Here is a 23480-nt window from a genome sequence, read left to right as displayed (position 1 = left end):
AATAACTATAAGAAGAATATAATAGTTATATAAGTAAAATTATAATTTATATTTAATTTAAACTTATTTCTTATGTTTCTATCAAAGAAAAGATGAAATAACAAACATTTCTTTTCATTAAACTAGATAATAATAATAATAAGATTAATTTGATCATTTTTTATTTATTATTCTAACTATCTGAGCATCATCTTATCTTTACCTTATTTATCCATCTTTTTACAACCACGCAAGTACCCAACGAGAAATTAAAAATAAATTTATCTTTATTTTTGAATAAATTATTCTTTTAATTTTATTTTCTTTGTCAAGCAACCAAACCGGAAGTTGCGGACCAAATTCGATTTATTTTTTAATTTATTTACTAAAATAAATTACTTCTAAATTTAAATATCAAAATGAGTTTATTTTACTATAGATTTAAATAAGATACTTAACTGTTTAACATTTTACTTAAAACATTGAGAAGATTAGTTTTTTTCTTAAGTAAACAATAATCTTATCAGCGTTTTTGTTAAAACACTTAAGATAGTAGTTCATATCACTAAGCCTAAGAGGTCTTTATTTATAAAATGTTTAACAATTAAGTATTTTAGTTAGAGCTACAGTAAATTAAATAGTGCCGTTTTGATATTTAAATTTAGGAATAATCTATTTTGATAAATAAATTTAAAGATATATAACTATTTAGGTCAAAAGCTCACCAAACTGGCCCTAAAGATAGAGTAATACGGAAGCATTTCCTCAGTTAGCTTTAAAGGACAACATGATCATCGTAAGACAGCATACTCCAACATATATAGACTCTGTACTCTCTCTCTCTCTCTCTCTCTCAATATATATATATATAAATATAAATATAAAAATATATATATGGCTGTAGGTTGGTCAAACTGCATAGTTATAGAGCAGTAAAGAATAAAGACACATATTAAATATTTGATAGCAATGAAAGAATCATCTTGGCATGCAAAGCTCCAATTTAAAGCCATGGCATATTGGAATCTTGAATGGGTAACCAATGATAACTTTTAATTAATGTGGTCTATTTGAACCAGTTATGAGTTCAACTATCATTTATTATATTGTCCAAGATGGTCTTACGTGGTACCTGGTACTCATGTTCAACATTAACATCTATGACTAGAGGTAGTAGAAAACTCGGATACCAATTAATTAATTTTCACAAATATAAACTTTGGAAATCTGAAATGGTGCATGCATGAAGAGGTCACACATAGGATATAAAAATTTGCATGCACGTGCGTCACGTATATTAAGGCGAGGATGATGAATTTTGGAAAAGTAGAATTAAAGCTGCATGATTTCTCAAAACCCAGTATATATAAATGAATTTGAATGTTTTCATAGACTAAAAGAGTGTTTGAAAGTACAAGTGATGCACCTGAATTAAGGGTTCATCTTACATAGGACAAGCCCATGAAAACAAATAAAGACTCAAGAAAGGAGCACTCTCTGTCAACTCTTCTCGCTTAAAGTGATGGATGGCAGCAGGCAAGGAGAGACACAATAGCCCGAGTTTCCATTGTTGAATGCCTTTTTACCTTGAGGAGACCAAATGTTTGGTACTGGACTGCTCATGCCCCAAAGCTCCCAAACGTGGTGGAGAGAGTATGTATGATAACAAAAGATCGAGCTCATGGAAAGGGAATTTAAGCTCTCAAGAAGATATAAATTGGGGAGGGAGTACCATTGAAACACTCAACCAGGTTGATGTTTAGTAACTTGAGTCTATATAAAATGATGAAGCCTAAACAAAAATATAATCACATCTTCGTCTCAAACAAATACATATATGTAAATAATCTGGGCTCTTCGTCACTCAGCTCTTGTACTGAGCCTGCCCAGAGAATTCGAACCATCAAACTATAAGACCAAGGGAAGGAACTTTGGTATTGTGGACATCTATTCTACTGTATTCCTTCTTTCTAGAAAAAGAAAAGAAAAGAAAAGATAAAACTTCAAGGGAATATATTAAAATACAACAGGACTGTGTACAGTGTTTTTGCAGTTGTAGTAGTAAGAGTTATATATGCAATATTACCAATCTCCCCAAAGTCAAAGTGCATCAGGTATAATATATTACATTGCACTTTTATTTTCACTGGAAAATTTATATTTAAAAATGACAAAGGCCAAAAATTATAGATTTGCGTATATATGATCGAGGGATCAGCAATGGTAGGCATTGAGATCCTTGTGTAAGCAACTTTTGCCCACAGATTATCCATTTGCTTCCCTCAAAATTACTGCTCAAACAGCATAGAGTCTGACAACCTGGTCTATTTTGGCACGGCAAACAGGGCATCCCCAATTCTTCAATTCGATTTCCCTCAAGCAAGACATGCACCCAGCCATGTGACCACATGGTATGCAAGCACCCTCCACTGGGGCATCCAAGCAGATTACACAACCACCTGAGGCACTGGCACTATCACTATCTTCTTTAACTTCACTATTTGTTTGTTTGCGAGAATTATCGCTAGCACTGCTGCTGCCTAGTTTAGTTTCACTTGCTCCTGAACTGATATACATGGTTGGTACATTTATATCCACGGGGCTGGAATCTATTGATGGGTACTGAATAGGACCACTAAAGAATGTTTCTGCAACAATTGGAGGAGCGGAAGGAGCTAGTGTTGGAGGTGCCTCATGTGATGACGATGATGATGCTGAGGCAACTATTGGTGTGTCATTCTGGTTCATAGAAGGCTCTGATGAACTATTCGGCCTCACTTCAGGCACGGCCCAACCGTTGTAGGTGTTGGTTCTTGGATCATCAAACCTGCTTTGGCCACTCATCTGTGAAGGTGTGGCAACATTTGGCGACCCCCAGCCATTGTGAGTAGAATTGTCTGAAGAGCTTCCCCAGCCATTGGTGTTGCTGGTTTGAACATTTGGACGGACATCATGCACTCCCTCCGCAATAGCTGTCTGGATGGATGCATTGATTGCCATGGCCAACTCGACGTCTTCTGGATTAGACATAGGTACTCCAGTAGATGTTGCTGCAGCGTGTAAGTTGACGAGTAATGGAGTTTGTACTGGGGGCCTTACAGGTGTAGTTGGAATATTATTGTTGACCTGATTGAGAAAACATCCACCAAAATTGTAAAAAATAGATCAGTTGAATGAAAAAAGATTTCAAGTTTTGCCAATTTCTTCCAAACTCAACTGGCTTGCAGTATAATTTGTGGATATAGAAGTCATCATTTGTAGTATTGACTATGTTTGATTATGCCTTGTATTCCATACTTTGGAGGTTTACTTCTATAAAAAATTGTGGTTACCTGAGGTAGTCCTCGGCATGCATTGTAAAACCACTGCAATTGTTGCTTGTCACCTTCATGTGCTGACAAAAATTTGTACCGTGCTCCTGTGCAGATGGAGTAATAAAAAGGTGATCACTTATGTCTCAAGGTTATGAGCAAGAATCTTCAAGAATATTACTAGCAGAATGCATCTAAAAAGGCAAGTGCAGGACACCAACAACAATGTGGGTCAACTGTCAAGCAAGAGCCAGATATACATAACATCATTATTTGCTTTCACGACTCCTACTCTATGTTCTGACTCTATTGGATCAAGTCAGATACTCTGCCATCTACTACTATTACTCACTACTAGGGAGAGAAAATGCTGTGTTTCAGAGATTGGACCCCGCCCCTTCCGGTATTTCTTCTGCCTACTGTGTAGGGAAGAGGCAGAAATTCATAAAATAGCAAGTCTAAAGATATCATATATCTGCTTAAAAAGAGTCAAACCTACAATTCACTTTATCGACTAATATATGTTTGGCTTTTTTAAAATAAAGCAATATATTATATAATCCCAACTGCCAAAGTATTGTTAAATAAAACTAAAAGGACAGAAATATTTCATTCAAAGAGAACATAATGAGAATAACATTGGCGGTAACTGCCAAGTATGAAAATATGAATGATGTTTTCAAGTTATTATATCTCATAACAAATTTTTGGAATAAAAGTTTTACACGAAATAAACCATACTTGTGGCCTTATCAATAATAACCACAGAAGGATCTGACTGGTTGAATTTTGGTTCATCGATGTGAACTTTCCAAAGAGAAATCACCACACGCGGCTTAGCAACCTGCTTGTAAGTAGTAAATCAGACTAGTAACATTTGCAAGCTATTTCACCCTAGATAAAGAAGCAATAGTACAAGAAAAGGCACATCATAACATTGTATATGGAGAAAGAAGAAGCGGCATATGCTGATTTTGCAACTAAAAGCAAAAGATAAAGTAGTTGACCCAGATACAAGACACTAGTCACCGACTTTTCCACAATTTGTATACTAACTTGATATGGTATCAAAGACATGTAGAGTAGCACCAATGTTAATAACTTCATGTGTCTTCATCATAGTGGCAGTTGAGCACTCTAAAGAACAATAGACAGAATTTTCTCTATAAGAATGAAGACAGTCTATAAGCTGAATCTTAACATAATAAATAGTTCTTCACAACTTTAGACATTGAAAGACCATAAATGATCATGGAGGCAATAAAAGTCTAAAAATGATCCAGAATGTAAGTTTCTTTTATGGCAATAAACATGTTATGGAGGACAGCAAGAAAACATATACTACTACATGACAATGATGAAGATATATCTTATAATCTTGAGATATTTTCTCCATACCTGCAGTTCAGGATATACAGCTAACTCAAACTTTAGAGGCTTGGCAGGATTGCGTGCGTCACAGGGTAAAACCACAGCCCAACTGTAGCATATGAAAAGACATTCAGTATCTGCTTATAAATCTCCCATAAGATGAATTACCTAGAATAATAAAATAGAAGCAAATCTGGACAACCAGATATGCTTTTACAGTAAACAAAAAGATGCATGAAGGGATGGAAGAACTAAGATTATCTACATTTTCCTTGACATCAGTTGTGGAACAAATGCTTCCAGAAAGCCAGGACCATAATGCTCCCGTAGCCAGCCAGAAAAAAGAGAGATGCGATTCTGAACACAACTAAAAGCAGTTAGCAAGATATTAATGAAGTTGTGTTATTGATCTAAGCAGAAAACATACCTCAATTGCTCGGACAACTTTGTGGTGGCCCTTCTCTCTAGCCATATCAAGTGCAGTATGACAATCATCGTTCACTATGAAAGGGCTTGCTGCAAAGTAACAAGGTAGTATTTGTGAAATACTGAATAAGCAGCAAATAAAGCACATTAGTAATGACAAAAAGAAAACCCAGCCAACCATGAACTTCCATAAGATTTACCTCCATGAGATAGAAGCAAATGGACAGTTTGCTCAAGACCTTTCTTTGCAGCATGGTGCAATGGAGTTCCTGCATTGCTTCCTAAAATGCATAAAAGAATCAGATTGCTGTTGATTACTGAATTGCATCAAACTCTTTAAGTTACTAAAGAAAGGTGAATTCACTTCATTTGGATGACATTTTAAATGATCAGGTACTTAAACAACTTCATTTGGATGGCATTTTATTTGGATGACATTTTAAGTTACAGGAAAATTTATCATTAATCACAGAAATCAGTATGAGAGAGATATCTCTCATATCCAACAAGTCGGTATCTACTTGAGGTAGAAACTGACTAGAACATTTTCGTATTTCCACTTTCCAATCACCACTTTCTTATCAATGACTTGTTTAGTTCTGTGGATTTCGCTATAACAGAAGTGCAACTCTCAACTCTGTAATCCTATAGCACAAAATAGATGCAACATCTTCCTTGCTACGTATTAGCAATCAGTACAGACAGTTACTATATGATCCACACAAAACTCAATTAACTCGATTACACTCAGAGACTTTTCTTAATTTTATAGCCAGTTCAAATACTATCAAAATCACCACATGAATATAGAAACCAAAATCACAATCACTGACCCAAATTAGGGTCCTTACCAGGCCTGTAGGCATTCACATTGGCACCCAACTCGATCAAAACTTTGGCAACATGCAAGAGATCGTGCCTCAAGCACGCCAAAATTAATGGAGTCTTCCCTTCTTTGTCCATCCACTGCACAATTTTGCAACCAACCCAATCCAAAACATCCGCTCAGACTTCCAGAAAAAAAACAAAACAAAATAAATAGCATGAATCAGCTTACTTCGAGTCCGGCGCCCTGGTTGCGAAGAGACCTAATTCCATGGAGATTTCCGTTGTTGACCTCATGGTAGAGTAGCTCATCCTTGGATTGCTGCGCCCCCATTAACACCTCTCAACCAAAAGAACCCCAAAAACTCGAAATTGAACCAAGGATTCAGCTCTCCCAAACGTTTCGATCCCGAAGGAGCATGACCCAAGTCTCAAAATCGGATCTTTCCGCCCAAAACTGAAAGAAACCCAAAAGATCACCACAATAGGCCAAAAAGTCGAGCCCCTTTTAGAGGAGAAATCTAATTTATAGTTGGTTGACGGAGGAAATGGATTGGAAGGAGGTGAGGAGACAAAAATTGCTTCAAGGCGAAGCGATTGATCCCAATATAGAAGCGGTCCGTTGGTGGATTTTCCATCAGTTTTCCGTATTTTTTCTCGTTTTCGTGTTTAGATAACGTGTGAAAAATACTATTAATCTAACCTAAAATAAAATTTTATGACCATTCTATACCTACGTGGCTACGTCCTACCCAACTATTCGAGATTTTGGCAACTTAATTATATTTATATTTTAAATTAATAATAATAGACTCTTTCTGTGTATATAACACGTAGGTTATGTACATCTAGTGTAAAAATTATATACACTAAGTTTTTTAGAAGTCCAAATTTACTAATTAAAAATAAGACTCCAATTATTTTGCAAATTGCACCAACTACTTTCCCATCCTTTTGGGAAATTTATTATTGAGTAGTGGATATCTTTGAGGAATATTATTATTATTTTGGTTGATAGTTGATGCAACCACAACAGACTTATAAAGAACGACTTTAGAAAAGCTAACGCGTTGTCGTGTGATTAATGTCAGTTTATTACAGTGTCGATCTCAAAATGATTTGCTAGGTAAGTTAGTCAGAGTTTGGTTTGATTAATATGGAGTCGACAGAACGATGCTCAAGCTTGGAAAGAAGAAATTATTTATCTATGATAATTGAAAGTGGGGAAATTGAAAATAATAACAGTATTCAAATTGTTCTCGAACTTGTCCTTAAACTTTGGTATGATTTGGAAATATCATTCTGGCTCATCAAATTTTTTGTATCAATTGCAAAACAAAGAGTAAAATGATACAAATAAAAACACTACAAAATACAACAAACATAAATGAGAAAAGAAATTACATTGTGATCACTAAAATGTTTAATCTCCTCCTCGAAGCGCAGACTGCGATGGGTTTTCGAGTCTCCTCTGAATTATAAAAGCAGTTCCCTCTTTGGTGATTTTGTTCTTTGAGCTTTTCACTTCTTCCCTTATAATTTCTTTGCTTTTTCTTATTAATAAATTATAACTCGGCTCAGCCAGCACTTACTGTGGAGAAAAATAATTCTTCATATCCTTACTGTCCTATTGCACAAAAATGTCCATTTAGTAGGAAGTATCTCCTATTGTCATCCTTCAGAAAGAATAGAATTTTCCCTTCAAGTATGATATCATTTCGACGTAGAACTCCTCGCTTCTTGGCATTTAGGATGGAGGCTCAGATGTTGCACCCTGTTCCTCAGGAGCTGGTTGTGCATTTGCTGATGGTGTTGGAGCAGTTTGAGGGGATGGATTGTTATACTTCTTAAATACCCTTACTTGATTTTCTTTCCACCACACTTCTGCCTGCTGCTCAGCAAATCTCCTCTTGCTGCTCAAAATATGAATTACAGTGAGAGAAACAAGTTCAGGAGCACAAGGAAATGGATAACATGTTTTAGTATGTGCAACTTTAATGCAGAAAAATTGATACACTTACATTAGAACAATGACCTGACTGTAGAAAAATGAATTTAGACCACTGCATCCTAGATAAAGACAACTAGATGCAAGAAAGGAAAATTGTACTTTATTTACTGAAATCCAAAGCAATGTTACTCAAATATCTGACATTTTGTTTCCAAAGAGATCCATTAGTATTACAGTCGCGCAACATTTATCAGTTTGACAGTGAGCGCAATTTGTAGTTGTGCAAATATATAAGCTAAATCATTTCATATTAGTATACCTACAACAAATAGATTTAGAGTACTGACAAGATATGATATCCAGGACATGCTACTACAGTTGTGAAGGATTCCGGAATTTCAGCATTAGATATCTACCAATAATGTTGTAACTGAGCATAAATTATCCTTCTTTTTATAACCTAGAGAGTGTGGGAACAGAATGAGACAAGGTGCACTGGAGGAATCATGCAAAGTATATTCAAAGCATGCTAAGGTTCACTAGACTAATAAATGGAGGTATCACATTCGTGCATATACATATTAGTCTTGTAATGCATTGTGATGCCTGTAAACAAGATTAGATATTAAAATTTGTTTGAGGTCTGGATTGACATGTGTCATCTAGGTGAAAAGAAAAATACACAATCCTAGATTAGGAAAAGGAAAATAGGTTTTTTGTCTCAACCAGATGTTATAAAATAATCGTTTGTTGTATTTAAGAGACCTACCTGAAGCGAACCCGCTTGAATACCTTAGTACCATCTCGTAGCTGAACAAGGGTTACATATACTCCAGGTTCAAATTGCTCGATCAGTTGTACCTCCCCATGACTACCATACCTTGGTGCAAAATCTGGAGGGATTTTTGAGGTGTTTTCTGCATTTTGATGAGCTGCAGTCTCCTCGATATCAGTAGCAGATGGCTTTCTAAAGTGCAGAGAACTACCTCCTGTAGAAGCCTGCAATAATTCTGATTTTTCCCCATTGTTTGTGATCTTTTGGTCTGTTAAATCAATGGCACCTTCACTTGATAGGTGACGATGATCTTGTTCCATAGAATCCGCTGCCAAGAGTGGGGAAATTTCTGACGCGCTGATCCTGTTATCTCTTAGCAATGCTTCTGCTTGAATTTGCAAGGCCTTTAAGTTGTCACCCACCTCAGGTGGCAGCTTATCTGCCATGTCCCTCAGCTTCAGAACCAATTCAGGCATAGAATAGAATAACAGTAAGAACCAGTTGCTCTCAGAAATTTGGTACAGAATGAACTGTATAAATTACTCGGAATTTAGTAACCTGTTCCCTGAACTAATAAAAGTTCTTTCTTTGCAGAAGTCGCATTAGTGATGAACTTCGAGATAATGATAGATTATTGGAAGTTAAACATAATATTCATGCAATCGTATTAAGAACCAAACATTCATATGGATTCTGAAGTAAAAGCTTAATGGACGTAAGTGAAAGTACAAAGACTCAGAACTGATCTAACAAAGACTCAACTGACACATCCATACATGAAACTAACGCTTGTTTATTAACAATGAAACAAAGACAATTATGTGAGATCTAAAATCAAACATGCTCCTTTTCTTTATGGTATGAATGATACTATTACTGAAAAGGACAAGATCTTGTAATTAAATAGAATAACTATAAGTTGAATTTACATACCGCAATGATAATAGGATAATTATTATAACTAAATTGGATAATAGTGTTAAAATATTAGATAGGTACCTGGTTTTCAAGAGATTTGATAAACTCCATTGTGGCATTACCCGTGGCGGAGTCTTCTGCAACTAGAGAGGCAGTCTTCTTAGCTTTCTCCTCAGATTTTTGCAGCCTTTCATCTTGAATCTCACATTTATGTTTTAAGTTACTAACCTGGAGAAAATCAGTCAGTTAGTAAAGTCGTTTATCATTGAGTATGTAAAAGAGCAAGTAAATGAATCAAATTACACATGTTTTTGAAGCAGGAAACATGATTATTCTCCTACTTGCCTGTGCTTGCAACCTCAACACTTCCTGATTCAATAGCTCATTAGTCTTTTTCAGACTATCAATGACACTTTTAGAGAATAGTGGAGCTGAAGGAGGTGGAGGGCTTGGCTTCCTCGAGTATGGTGACATAGGTATGCTATTGTTAGCAGCTGTAGGAGTTGATGCAACTATTGGCCTTAAAGCAGTTTGGAGCGCACTCAGTGAGCTAGGAAAAGAGATATCTTTCATCTGTAACAATGCTGGAATTTGCGATGCTCGGATTAGAGAGAGAGAATCTGATTTCATCTCATTCTTGACTGATTTTACCTCAACATACTTCACAGGTTCTGTAGAAGGCGACAAAAGAATCCTTGAGGACCTCATTTCTGTCCTTTCTGATCTCTCTCTGGTATCAATGGAGCGGCGAGTAATAACATTTTTTTTATTAGCTGCAGCTGCATTACTAGATTCTTGTGCCTTAATTTTCATATAGCATGAATCACACACACGATGTGGTTTTCCTGGTATGGGTGCCAAAGCAGCTTTCAACACTTTTCTGGAACTGCAAGCATGACAATGGACCAATCCACAATTGTAACAGTTATGTCTCTTTCTTGTAAATCCAAATGCTTGCCTACAGCCAGAGCAAATAGATTGGTCTGCACCAGATACCCACTTATGGATGCAGATGCATGCTGTGAAATTTGAACCACATGAAATGCTTTTAACATGGCGATCTTTAAGAGCTTCAACAAAACTAGGTGATTTCCTATCTTCAACATCACCATGTCCCAATATTCCATTAGCCCCTCTACCCCATGTATATACTTCACTTCGTGAAGTCAGTGCAGCAACGTGATAAGCTCCACATGATATCTCTTCAACTAACTCACCAACCAATCTATCTTGCACCAAGCAAGGCATTTTACCATCAGACTGTGGATTTCCTAGCTGTCCATATTTAGTACTACCCATTGTAAACACATGCCCAGATGTTGTGAGGCCAACAGTCATAGTATGCCCGCAGGCTAGCTGATGGAAGTTGTAGTCAATAAGTGACGGAACGCAGGTAGGGATCAACCTTGACTCTTTGTCTCCATGACCTAAACGATATTTATCTCCATCTCCCCAGGTAAATAACTTCCTAGACACTATGTTTATGCCTGTCTGACCCATAACCTCAACAATTGCTGCAGTGTGCCATACTCCACATGCAACTTTTAATGTTTTTAGTCCACTCAAAGAATCAATTAACCTGGGGTAGACGACACTCTCGCGATCACCATGTCCCAGAACACCAAAAGTTCCATCACCAAATGTGAACACTTTTCCATTTGTGGTGGCTAGTGCTGAATGCCATGCGCCACATGAGATGGACAGAACTTGAAGTCCTTCTAAAGGTCCAGAAACTCGTTTTGGTATCCAGTGGGTGACTCCAGTGCCATGGCCAAGAAGTCCAGCATTATAAGTGCCATCCCCCCAAGTATATAGGTCACCCGAAGCAGTAACAGCACATGTGTGATACTCACCACATGCAACATAATCCACATTGGCCACTGCCAGTGATTCAACTAGCTTAGGTCGACTGATACCTGAATCAGTTCCATGGCCAAGACGCCCACCAGATTCCTCACCCCAGGTAAATACCTCCCCTTGCCTTGTGACAAGAGCAGAATGCCTGGAACCACATGCAATCCGATGAACATCTAAAACAACATTTGACTCCAAAGGTTTTGGAAGTAAGACATCCACTTTTGAGCATAAGGAAGTCGTACGTCCATCTGATAAGATCCCATCACTCCATACTTCTCCCCAGACATAAACATCTCCTAAGGATTCGATATCATCTGGTCCAGATCCTTGACTGGAACAACTCGGTGTGCTGGAAACACTAAGTCGACTACCATCTCCTGTACTTGCTCTTAGTTGCATATTTGCACTGTCTGAACCCACATCTGATCTTCCCGTATTAGTAAACGTACTTGTATTACAACTACATGAAATAGTTGAAGAAATATCTAGTGCTGCACCATAGGGACGATAACTTCGGACAGAATCCCCTCCATCCTGGAAACACACACACATATATATATGTTAGCAATTTATTAATCCACTGCAGCTTCCTGATTCAAGTGGGTGGCCCACCTGATGTCCAAAAGACATATGAGGAGTAGGCAGATCCTACTTAGGCATTAGCATAAGAAAGATGATGTAACAAAACTTCCAATAGATTATACTAATTACTAACAGGATAACTAAATTAAGTTGAAGAAAGATTTCATTTAAAATGTTAAAATATAAAAATATAAAAACCACCCTTGATTAACAGCTTAAGCTTTTAGAATATTTGGTAAGTTGACATGCAAGTGATTAATTAAAAAAGTAGAAATAATAGTACAATTAAAAGCTTTCATCTGGAACTAGATGCATGCGCGAGCGCGCGTGTGTGTGTGTGTGTGTGTGTGTGTGAGAGAGAGAGAGAGAGAGAGAGAGAGAGAGAGAGAGAGAGAGAGAGATAGTAGAGGTGTAGATGTAGCAAGACTCTTACTTTATAGACATTAAAGTGGTCGCTTTGGATCAGACATTACAAGATATTTGAGATACCTTAAGATGCCTACAAATCTTAGATATTTCAATCTTCAAACTTACCTTCAGACATGAACAATAGCAGAACTGTCTAATCAGTAGAGGTCATAGTTGAAATATTCGCCTTGCCCTAAATAATCTAGACATATAACATGAAAAATTGTGAAGGATTATATCAGAATAAAATAACTAATAGAAGAAAAACTCACGTCAGAAAATGCAAATCCATCACTGTGCCTGTTGGTCCTTGATTGTCTGCGTTGGCCTGAAGCAATCAGTGCTTTAAGGCCTGCAAACCACACCTCTGCTTCAGCTAGATCTTTGCAAATCTGTAGATCAGCAAGAACTAAAAGTAATAATAAATCAAACAGTCATATGCAATAATTTCAGGGTAAACAATCTTTCCTTAACACGCAGCTAAAAGAAGCACATCATGTTTTACTAACCAGATCAAGGGAGCGTTCACCGTTTTTGTATATGAGGGAAAATGACAAATAATCCTTCTCAGGGCATAAATATCTCTTAAAAACAGCCTGCATAGGGAATGGAGTAAAATTTGATGTACAGAGTGACTTGAAATTTTGAATGGCTATTTTGCAAATATTTGTTTCCATTCATCGTGCAAATAAAAAAAAGTTAATTACACTTACACCCCCTGAACTATTATATTTTTTTATATATCTCTTCTGCATTTTCTTTTGTGACACATAGACTTTTCTGAACTATCAAAAATATCTTAAACATTTCTTCCATTAGATTTCGTTGTTGTCTTTTCCATCCATAAGTTGTCACGTGTAAGTAACGTGAGCAACTATATGACGTGTATATCCTTATATTTTAGAAGGAAAAGAGAGAAACTTTATTTCATCAAAATACCCTTACCTTCTCAAAGGGGTATTTTGACCTTTTCAAATTTTTCGTCTACAATGTCAAAGGGGTGAGACATTTTTTAGTAGTTCAGAAATTTTATGTATCACAGAAAGAAGTTCAGGGGAGATATGTGGCAAAGAGTGATAGTTTCAGAATGGTCTAGGTGTACCAAACAAAAATTTACTTGGCGCCAAAATTTTGGTACTTACAGTTCTCTGTCCAGGAATGATTTTCAAGATAGAAGCTAATTTGATGTTCTTTTCCTTCTTATGTGAGTACCAAATCAATGTTGTTTCATCCTGTGATGGCACAACATCATCAATGCTGGTATAAACACCAACGAAAGCACATATATTTAACTTACATGTATGCATTTTCATATGTCTAAATATGCATTTATGCACATTTACATTCTAAAATAGAATTTAGTTAGTCTCCTCAAGTAGGATCTAGACTTTAATCCTACCAAGTGAAGATAAACAATACTTATTTCAAATATAAGGCATCTATAATATTTACAAAGAAAAGAATCCAGCAACTGGAAGGTTTCCCTGCCCACTGAATGGCCCCAAGACTGATTCAGCAAAGAAGGAAAAGAGAATGGCTGCAAGATTAACCAGCTCTAATTGCATGATATGATGATGAACTGAAATTAATTCTACCAGCTTATATTCAGCTTGGCATGATCAACAGAAAGAAAAACAATAAAATACATGCCAAATCCTTTCTTCAGTCCCTGTCTAAGTAACCCTGTCTTCCTCTTCTAATTTGTTCACACCTCAGATCTGAAACCTAAATCCTCATCGCAAATGAACATATGCTCTCTTCTTGGAATTCTTAGTGGGACTGATACATCACCAAGGACAATCGAATATTTGAACATCAAACCACCAAGTTTAACTTGTTGTATCATGGCAAATGTAAATCGCTCAAACTTTTGTTAAGAAATTTTGAAGTAGATTGAGATGTAGGATAATAAAGAGCACTAATATGTGATAATAAGGAAGTATCTTGAGGTGAGTGGCCTCAATTCATTTGACAGCTACATCATTCAAATTCTCAATAAACCACTTGCAGTGACCAAAGCTCTAAGTGAGCCAGTAAGAAGATAAAATATCCCATTCACGAGAATATGTGGACATAAGGAATTTTGTCCAGGTATAGATACTGCAAAACTAAGAAAACAGAAAAACTAAATTTACCATAACATTAAGATATAAATTTGAGCATCTAAGAAAATAAAGTTACACCGAAAATTACAAAATGCTTAATATGTAAAGATAAAATACAAGTAATCTTAATTGTTGAAACTGAACTACTGAAGATACAATTAAGATCAAATAATATAATTACATGACTGAAATGGCATGCAAACTCAACAAGTATACCTCTGTGATATTGCAGAATGTAATATTACTCACAGTGGAAACTCTGAAATTACGAAGCTTCGGTTTTCCTGTCCGACTGTACTTGATTAATTGGCTACCTTTCTTCAAAGCAAAAAAGGCCTTTAAAATGAGGAAACAACAAAGCCTGAATTTAGTCAACAATCAACAATCATAATAATTGCACTTCTGTAATGTAGGACGTGATAGAGATTTATACAAATAAATGCCATGGTATAGTAAAGAGTAAAAACTAGAAAGTAAATAGCAGCAGTATCTAGAAGTCATACAGTATCAACTAAGCATAACACTGGTCAACCATTGATTTTAAAGAATTTATCACATCTTAATTACAAGAAAAAAGCAAACAGACGTGTACCAAGGACGAGCATTTAACTAGAAGCGATGTAAAAGGTTTACACAAGGTATCCAAAATATTAATTGACTCGTACAAAATTAATCCTAGGCAATAAAGAGAACAAAGAAAAGCACTTCTCAACATGCTTCTAACCCAGCATTCGCTTCCACCAGAACCATATAAACATCAAGATACTAATGTCATCTCCCAGTTTACACATATATTTTCCAATCGGGTTCTCTATGCACGCATCTAGCAAGAAGGATTTTTTTCCCCTTTAAGAATGGAATTACCCACGTAAGAGAGGGCGAGGATGGAGTGAGAAAACCTTTTCTACGTCGCGATCAGGGTTCCCATAATTAGCTAGATCTGCCATTCCATCTGACAGGACTCTTGGGTGGGGGACGCCGTGGAAGCATCAGGTTTGGCGGCGACGACCCGATCTCCATGTATTGAAATGGAGATGGCGATGGCGATAGCGATGATGACAACAATGGCTATAATCGAGATTCAGCTCCACTGTGCCGAGGCCTCTCATCAATTTCCGATCTCTTCCCTCTTCCTGAGGAATCCACAGCTGCAGCAACGACCAGATCCGAGGCTGTAGCAGAACCACACATCCCAAATGTTTTGGATCAGCATCTTGGAACCAAATCTTCAGGAAGGAAGAGGAATCAAAAGGATTACCCACTTGAGACGCATTCGAGCATGAGGTGTTCGACGCAATTCCTGAGTGAATAGGAGAGTCAAGAATGGGACGTCGGAATTCTCTCTCTTGCTCCTCCGGTTTAGTAGGAGTTAAAAGGGAGACTTAAACGGGCATATTTTACTGTTCATATTTCGCGGGAGAGTTGGGGGATTGCAGCACACGTGGCAGCGCAAAACGTTTCCGTTTCATAGCGGGGTAGTATTCCTCGAATGCAATGCCCACAGACCACGTAACCTGACCAGTAGTTTAACTACCCAAAATTGATTAAAAGAAAATTAATAAGAGATTAAGATAGATATAGGTTTTTTTTTTTGGCATACATACCCTCAAAAAACATAATTACATCTTTTATTACACACTAATTCAATAACTAATTTACCTTGATATTTATCCCATCAACTTATTTTATATCAAATCAAAGGTTATTCATGATAATTTCATAAAAGCAAGAAACAAAAATTTATTACACTGAACATAAAAATTATTTTTAAAAAAAAATAAATACCTTATTTTTGAAATAACTAAGATAAATATTTATTTTATAATTAACCTTATTTCTAAAATTAATGGGACCTTATCTTTTTATAATAAAATATTACATTAATTTGAAAAGTAATCACTATATAAATAACATATGTTTATAGAGGTATAATAAAAATATCAACTTAAAAGACTTAGAGGGGGATAAAAACAAATAAGAAATCCCTGCAATTAGCTATATCACACAACTATTAGATATAGATTCCAACTGTGGCCGTTGTTTCCCTAATTTGTGAGGAAAAGCATCACCAATGGATCTCACTATAAAATCAACCATCGACAAATTGCAAGGTGTGATGCAAAAGGCAAGTACTCAAAATGTAATCAACCTGCTAGCCTTAATTTTTTTTTTCAGGGCGTACAAATTCAGTAGACATAACCTGACTTGGATCATTGGAATGGAAGAGAATCAAAACTTCTCATTTTTTATTCCTCAAAGGAGATCTCTTGTAATGTCTTAGAAATCCCACACACAAGAAGGGGGGTCATATTTCATTGCATTTGGAGTTGTCTGATTTCTACAGAAATAGTTATGCATTTGATACTATTCAAGTAAAGAAACATCAGCAACTGAGACCCCAAATCTCCACATTCTCATTGATATATACAACACAACGGGCAGATAATCAAACATCTTAACATTGTTAATGGAGGAAGTCTTTCATTGGATCGTCATGATGAACCCTCTTCATCCGGAAGGCCTCCATATCTTCAGCAGTGACCTACACAATAATAGCAGCTTGAGCAATCTAATTCTATTCTAACAATGTAACGCCAACATACTAGTAGCAAACAGAGCATAAAATGCAACATCCAATCCAAGAAACATACCTCATCATTCCATTTCACATTGTATTTCCTCTTCCTCTCATCCCTCTCTTCCTTCTTCCTCTCGTCCTCCTGCCAATAAGCAAGCCAGGTTCAGCATCTATAGCTTATGACATATCAAGAATCAGATGAATCAGGAACCAACTTACTTTCTTCAAAGCTTCAGCAAGTAATTTCTTGTCTAAAACTAGGTCATCTGGGACTTCAGTTCCCCAAGTGGCAAGCCGCTTCTCCTCGTGTTGCTCAGATTTCTCTGTGATACAACATAAAAAATCAGGGATCAAATCCATATGGATAATATGAATAACTCAAAAGTATATTACTCATGCTATTTAATCGGAGAGTAGCTCAGGAAAGGGAACAAATAAATAAGGGCCTCAGAGGAGAAAATAAGCAATATCAGCAAAGCAGAGGGTCCTTAGATCCATTCGTTCATCATTCATACAGTTCTAAATTTGGCTTAACTACTGTCAGCCACTATAAAAAAAGTTTATGCAAAATTAGCTAACTCAGGCTCTGTCCAATTTCACCATTAAACGAGAAACAGATTGCTCAAACTTCCCTAGCAATTAAAAAGACTGAATCCATTTTAAAATTGAACCACAAGATGGACAACAAGAGATGCATTACCCTATCATATCAAAAGAATCACTAGTGGCCACTGACAGAGAAGCAAGCAATTACTCAGCTCACACCTTCAAAATTATGTTTTTCTTATTGATTAGCAGTGATGTTTCCACTAGTTTAATGGTCTCACATCCAATAATAGATCTGCTTGATTGACAGTTAAAGTTCTTAACCACCTGTGCCTAAGAGCATTTCTAATCGGAGTCTAAAACTTTAAATTTGGAGCTTGGTGGAGCTCCAAATTTGGAGCCCAGCTCCAATACTATTCATCTTTTGGAAATGCCAATTTTGCCCTACAAAAGTTTAATCCAAAAATTTAAATTCCGTCTGTATCCTTTATTAAATAATCTAATTAATTAAACTAAATATATAATTAGTTTTGCTAATCAATTTTTAATAAAAATAATACCATTAGAATGCTCTCATCGAGATCTTTAAAATGAATCTAATATTAAATTATTTAAGTTATTTTAAATATTTTATTTTTATTTCGTGTAATATAATTTCGATGCTTTTAATTAAAAAAATAGTCATTTAAAATTATTTTTAAAACTATTGAATATTAGTCTTATTATAAAGATATCAATGAGAGTTTTCTAACCATGTATTTTTTATTAAAAAATAATAATATTAAGAGGACTTATTAAGTGATTTAAAATATAATATATAAATATATATTATATTAATTAAATAATAAATATAGAGCCCGGTGCATTGAAGTACACCGGGCTCTTGGCTCTATATTTGGAACCTTTGGGCTCTAATTATAGAGCCCTCCCTTGGAGATGCTCTAACAAGAGATGTTTCTTTTTTTCCTTCCGAAATGTTTAGATTTTTTATAATGTATGAATTTAAATATAGGAAGAGGATGGAAATTAACCTTTAGGCACCGAACACCCCTAATTTATCTAAGATAGCTATGAAAGGTCAATGATTTAATATTTCTCCTGTATCCAGATCAAACTAACTTCCTGAGAAGATAACAAAAGGCATGTTATGATCATTAAGTTTTGCAAGGAAAAAGAGAGATCAATGAAACAAGATGGGATTCCAGTCATCAAAAAAGTATATGTACATAATTATAGTATATAAATGAGTTGCCAAGACTTATACTAACCGTCAGCGGCCTCCTTGCGAGCCATGTTGGTCTTCATTAGATCTGCTGCAGCCTCAGCAGCCTCAATTCCAGCTGACCCTGTGCAGTAGCTGTTTCGGATTGTTTGTCTGCAGCATTTGTAGCCCCACTGGTGATCTTTCCACCATGAACCCCACACAGTTGTGTGGTTATTAATGTAGACATCTTCCTCATATTTACTCCTCGGAAGAGATGCCTCCTGCAAACATATCACAATAACATAAGACCTGAATACTTTGCCATGGACAATGAATGTACTTGAACTGGATGCAAGATACTATAAAGAATGTGCATCCATATATGCATGCAGATCCATGGCTACACTGCCATGGACCGCAGGCACATTCCTTAAGCAGCCGAGTTACGCAATGGTTATTTGGCAACATGCCTAGGCCTACTGTAATATAACTACATAGGAAATTAGGCACTAAAGTAGACAGACAGCAACCTGAAGGCTTACAAAATAGATTCATTTACATTTTTTGATCTTTTGTTTCAGTTATTCATCATTCCAATTTTACATAACTCCTAAATCTGCTTAGCTTTAACTGCATGTCAACTAATACATACTATGCACTTAAGCACAACATTGTACACAACAGTCGCCAACTTTGGAACATTGAGGATGAAGATCACAATATACAACAAACGGTTACTAAAGCAAAGTTAAAGCTGCACACCTACTGGGATAGCTACTTGCTTTTCCAAATGCACAAGAAAGAAAAATGAAGGAATCCAGAAGATGACATACCTGTCCTTTAATAATTCGACCAGCACGGTCATATTCAATCTCTTTCTCACTTTGCCCTAGAAGAAGTTCCCTCGGAAGTGCCTCCTCAGATGCTGCATTTCCATATCTCTCCATAATGGTATCCTTCATTCTATTTTTCAACTTTTCTTTGATAACCTGATAGTTCTTATATAGTAATTCTGCTTGAGATGGGGCAGCTTGCATGTGTATATCTTGTCCTTTTTCAAAAGCTTCCCAAGCATGAATATTGAGCTGTTTGAACTCCAATGCTTGTCCACTAACTCTATATTGGTTATCACCCTACAGTACAAGATAAAACCAAAGAATAATCACATAAGAGATTCTTTTCTTTTCGTTTCTTTTCTTTTTGTGTGGGGGGGTGTTAGATTGAAAACTCACTTCGTAGAACTTCTCATTTGGATCCATGTCTGGCAGAGGATCCTCACGCATCGAACGGGTTTTTGGGTCATAGTGGGAAGAGTTTACATCAAGATTCAATAGGTACTTTGCAGTATCTTCTCTAATACGCAAATTCCTGAAAAGAAAAAAGAGATTTTACAGCAAATATCAACAACTGAAGAAAACCAATATGCATAAAGTAGTGGTTTTGGACAATAAAAGTGCTTAGGAGAAGCTCCAAGAGTTCCAAGTTAAAATTACCTTACAGTCCCAGTGCTTCCACCACCAGTAGTACGCACACGCTTCTCCACCTTTGCAAAGTCCATTTGTTTGCTCTCATCAACCTTAGCCTCATCTACCTTCAACTCATCCTCATCATCATCTTCATCACTAACCTCGCCCTCCTCAGCATTCTGATTATTGTTCTTTTCCTCTAGCTTTTTAAGTTGTTGTTCCTTTAGATACTTTCTCCTAGCTTCATCCCTAGCTTCATATTGTTCGATCACACGAGCATAAGTGGACGCATCATACCCATTCCAACGGTCACGTTTTCCATCATAATCAAGTTCAAACATCTCCACTTTTTCATCTGGAGCAATATACATATTTGTGAACTTAGCTCCCACCTTCCGGGGTCGCTCCATGCATGACTTCTTATCATGAGTCATCGCCCCACAACTACAACATAATAAATATATGTAATGAGACTTTTTTTAACTAAGATGTAAATTGAAATATGGAATAGTTTGAGACAATAATTAAGCATGAAACATGAAACAACAATAGCATGTAATTAGGATATATGCCGTATTTGCACTATTCAAGTTAGAAAGTGTAACTGAATGAGAGAGGATGATTCTAAATGAAGTATACTTACTTTTCACAAGAACCTTTTCTAAATTTATCTGCCTGAAATATTTTTGCACCTCTATCGTACCATGATTTTGTGTAATTTGGGTCAGACTTCCATTTTCTCTGATGCTTCAAACTCTGAGAACAGTTGCAGTCAGTGTTAGACCTCTATCAAATACTACTGCAAGCAAGCACTAACAATAAAAAAAAGGAACATTAGTTTAGAAAACCTACTGGTCTCTCAGCATTAAGATACCAAGGTGCAGATGACATGTACTGGGGAATGTGCGGATTAATCTCCTTTCCATCTTCATCAACCTCAGCAGGAGCAAGCCCAGCCTTACGTGCTTCCTCCAACTCAAGTTGTTTACGATGGTCTTCTCGAGACTTGAATGACACTACATGAAAAGATAACAGGTTAGAATTAGAAACTTTCATTGTAGTTTGGTACCATATACTAAAGAACTTTTCCAGCATATCGTATGTCAAAATATGATAAAATAAAACCCGTCACATGCAATGATGTACTTATCAGATATACTTATCGATACCTAGTATTGTTATAATTTTTAAGTTAGTTCATTATGAGAACAATTGGATAGTAAACAATTTTAGATAATAATTTTAAAAAAATTAAACTGTTACCATACATGCAACTAAAGTATATGCTCAATTATTGCATCCTCATTTACAGGTAATGTTCATCAAGAATATAACTTTAGCTTAAAATCCTTTCCGGTCTCCATATAGACAAAGAGGGTAGATATCAGCCACATAGTCCAAGAATTCGACAAGGTGAAGCAGATGCATGCAAAAAAGCCAAAACACATAAAAAGAATATAAAAAACCTCCTGAATTAATTTATGGACACCTCTAAACCCCCCTTTTCCACACCAAATTGCATTTTGCAGCCACAACCATCACTCCCATTCTAGGACCACGCACTCTACCAGATTAGCAAGGTTCCTGGCTCGCTGCTGCTCAAAAGCCACGAGTTTGTGGCAAAGACCGGAACTTTGAGTTGGGCAACTACGTACAGTTGACCAACAAGGAAATCAAAGCAGCTTCAAACTCTTCATAGGTCTCCAGAAGACAGAGACGAAGGTTTCAGATGATTCGAGGACATCAACCAATTTCTTGCCATCTTGATCCAAGGTAGCAGGACGCGATCGCTTACCATCTTGAGCCGCGATCTGTAGTTGCCTATGTCAAAAGTTCGGACTTTCAAGCAGCGTTGAGGTCGAAATCCATGAAAATTACTGAGGTGCGTGGAGAAATCGGGAAGTGGCGGCAGCGGCCGGAGAAGTGAGAGATTTTGAGTGGAAAGGGAAAAATATGGAATCACCTAAACCCTAGTTTCTCACCAAATCACTAACCACCTCGGATTCAAAAAGAAATCAAGGATTCACAAAAGCATGACACCTGATCCAATTCTCCCGAGAAAAATCCTTTAGGAAGTCAAAGATTTAAAACAAGAGATGGATTAGAATCTTCACCTGATGCCGTCGCCATGATCGTCTCGCTCCTATCTTCGAAACCCTAGACTTCGATTCTTCGGGCAAGGGGTCGAGGAAAGGAGAAAAAAGAAGAGAGGAGAGAGATAGGACGCGATAAAATTGACAAATTTGCCCTCCCCGTTGTTATTTATACTGAACGAGTCAAGCCCAGGTCGAGTCGGAGTCGGTGATTTAGCGGGCCGGAGTGGGCCTGATTCTGTTGCCTTCAATCTACAGTTTCTAGGGGAAAATTATATTTCACACCCTATTGTTTTACGAATTTACGGTTCCAACATACCTTTTTTTAGTATTTAGACTTCATTTTACAAATGATCCTAAGTTAATAATGGCTAAAGGGAAGAATATTCATCAAATTTATTTCTAAAGAAATGCTCTCTTATCTCTCTGAAAGATGCCGGCATCTTACAGAATTATAAGGGGGTATTTTCATAATATTAAGTTAGGTTTGTTACATTTATAACCCCATGAACTTTCATCATCTTTTCTATATCTTTTCGAATTTTATTTTAAAATTCGATCATTTTTTATGTCTTAAGTTGTTAACGTATTTACTATTATATTTTAGGGAGAAGAAGAGATATAAATTTCAGTTGTTAAAATGCTTACCTTCAATTTTTCTATTTACGTTGTGTCGTGATAGGGTGAGATATTTTCTAATAGTTTAGATAATCTATATGTCGAAAAAAAAAAGTTCATGAATGATACGCGAAAATTGATGACAGTTTAGAGGGTTTAAGTATAATTATTTTTATTAAATTTAATTCTAAATAAATGTTATATTTTTTCACTTTAAAACTTTTAGCCTTATTTATAATTTATTTTTTACTTTGTAATAATCTTAGTCAAGTTTAAAGACTCTAAGCCGCCTAGTCTAGATACAGGCTCAATCCTTCCTGGAAATAAAAGCATTAAATTTTTTTTAAGCTTTAGTTAATATATTAAGTCGTCTAGTTTAGATTTTAAGTTGTGTGCGTTGCCGAACTATTGAGAATAGTACTTACCAATCCTACTAGAGGTGATTAGTATTTGTATTCATTTGTAGC

At 36.2% G+C, this 23480-nt stretch overlaps 3 protein-coding genes across 8 annotated transcripts; all 3 read right to left on the bottom strand.

The window, feature by feature from the left end:
* Positions 1-1973: 1973 nt before the first annotated feature.
* On the bottom strand, positions 1974-6612 carry LOC140781475 (probable E3 ubiquitin-protein ligase XBOS34). The gene is made up of 9 exons (XM_073127458.1): positions 6145-6612; positions 5939-6053; positions 5288-5368; positions 5089-5177; positions 4927-5018; positions 4689-4770; positions 4032-4134; positions 3312-3397; positions 1974-3105 (listed from the first exon to the last, which is right to left on the bottom strand). The coding sequence occupies exons 1-9, from the start codon at positions 6244-6246 to the stop codon at positions 2275-2277; spliced, it is 1581 nt and encodes a 526-aa protein (XP_072983559.1). The 5' UTR covers positions 6247-6612; the 3' UTR covers positions 1974-2274.
* A 565-nt stretch (positions 6613-7177) lies between these two features.
* On the bottom strand, positions 7178-15858 carry LOC140781474 (PH, RCC1 and FYVE domains-containing protein 1-like). Of its 6 annotated transcripts, none has more exons than XM_073127451.1 (10): positions 15771-15858; positions 15408-15680; positions 14725-14844; positions 13546-13635; positions 12913-12999; positions 12676-12795; positions 9902-11947; positions 9638-9784; positions 8633-9168; positions 7178-7825 (listed from the first exon to the last, which is right to left on the bottom strand). In XM_073127451.1, the coding sequence occupies exons 2-10, from the start codon at positions 15453-15455 to the stop codon at positions 7660-7662; spliced, it is 3360 nt and encodes a 1119-aa protein (XP_072983552.1). In that variant the 5' UTR covers positions 15456-15680; positions 15771-15858; the 3' UTR covers positions 7178-7659. The 6 variants fall into 6 exon arrangements, with proteins under 6 accessions (XP_072983552.1, XP_072983556.1, XP_072983554.1 ...); XM_073127455.1 differs by having other exon boundaries at positions 8633-9093; XM_073127453.1 differs by having other exon boundaries at positions 14758-14844.
* An 869-nt stretch (positions 15859-16727) lies between these two features.
* LOC140781439 (pre-mRNA-splicing factor SLU7) lies at positions 16728-22580 on the bottom strand. The gene is made up of 10 exons (XM_073127392.1): positions 22417-22580; positions 21155-21318; positions 20946-21058; positions 20330-20746; positions 20069-20204; positions 19670-19969; positions 18901-19117; positions 17306-17409; positions 17160-17228; positions 16728-17050 (listed from the first exon to the last, which is right to left on the bottom strand). Exons 1-10 carry the CDS (start codon positions 22430-22432, stop codon positions 16973-16975), a joined length of 1614 nt encoding a protein of 537 aa, XP_072983493.1. The 5' UTR covers positions 22433-22580; the 3' UTR covers positions 16728-16972.
* Between the last annotated feature and the right edge of the window lie 900 nt (positions 22581-23480).

Source organism: Typha latifolia, chromosome 2 (assembly GCF_019914945.1).
Source record: "Typha latifolia isolate L0001 chromosome 2, TyphaL0001v2, whole genome shotgun sequence".
Classification (NCBI taxonomy): Eukaryota; Viridiplantae; Streptophyta; class Magnoliopsida; order Poales; family Typhaceae; genus Typha; species Typha latifolia.
This window is presented reverse-complemented; position numbering and strand designations above follow the sequence as displayed.

Bases quoted from the DNA above. Each gene is read 5' to 3' on its own strand.
- LOC140781474 (XM_073127451.1), bottom strand. From the start codon at position 15,455: ATGGCAGATCTAGCTAATTATGGGAACCCTGATCGCGACGTAGAAAAG. The intron at 13,000-13,545 runs GTAAGTACCAAA...TTCCCTATGCAG, and splicing joins TCATTCCTGGACAGAGAACT to GCTGTTTTTAAGAGATATTT. The intron at 7,826-8,632 runs GTAGGTCTCTTA...TATTTTGAGCAG, and splicing joins TTCAAGCGGGTTCGCTTCAG to CAAGAGGAGATTTGCTGAGC.
- LOC140781439 (XM_073127392.1), bottom strand. The intron at 21,059-21,154 runs GTAGGTTTTCTA...AACTGTTCTCAG, and splicing joins ATCTTAATGCTGAGAGACCA to AGTTTGAAGCATCAGAGAAA. The intron at 19,118-19,669 runs GTATGTCATCTT...ATATGTTTGCAG, and splicing joins GTCGAATTATTAAAGGACAG to GAGGCATCTCTTCCGAGGAG.
- LOC140781475 (XM_073127458.1), bottom strand. From the start codon at position 6,246: ATGGGGGCGCAGCAATCCAAGGATGAGCTACTCTACCATGAGGTCAAC. The intron at 3,398-4,031 runs GTATGGTTTATT...CCATCTGCACAG, and splicing joins TATTATTGATAAGGCCACAA to GAGCACGGTACAAATTTTTG. The intron at 3,106-3,311 runs GTAACCACAATT...TTTCTCAATCAG, and splicing joins CATGCCGAGGACTACCTCAG to GTCAACAATAATATTCCAAC.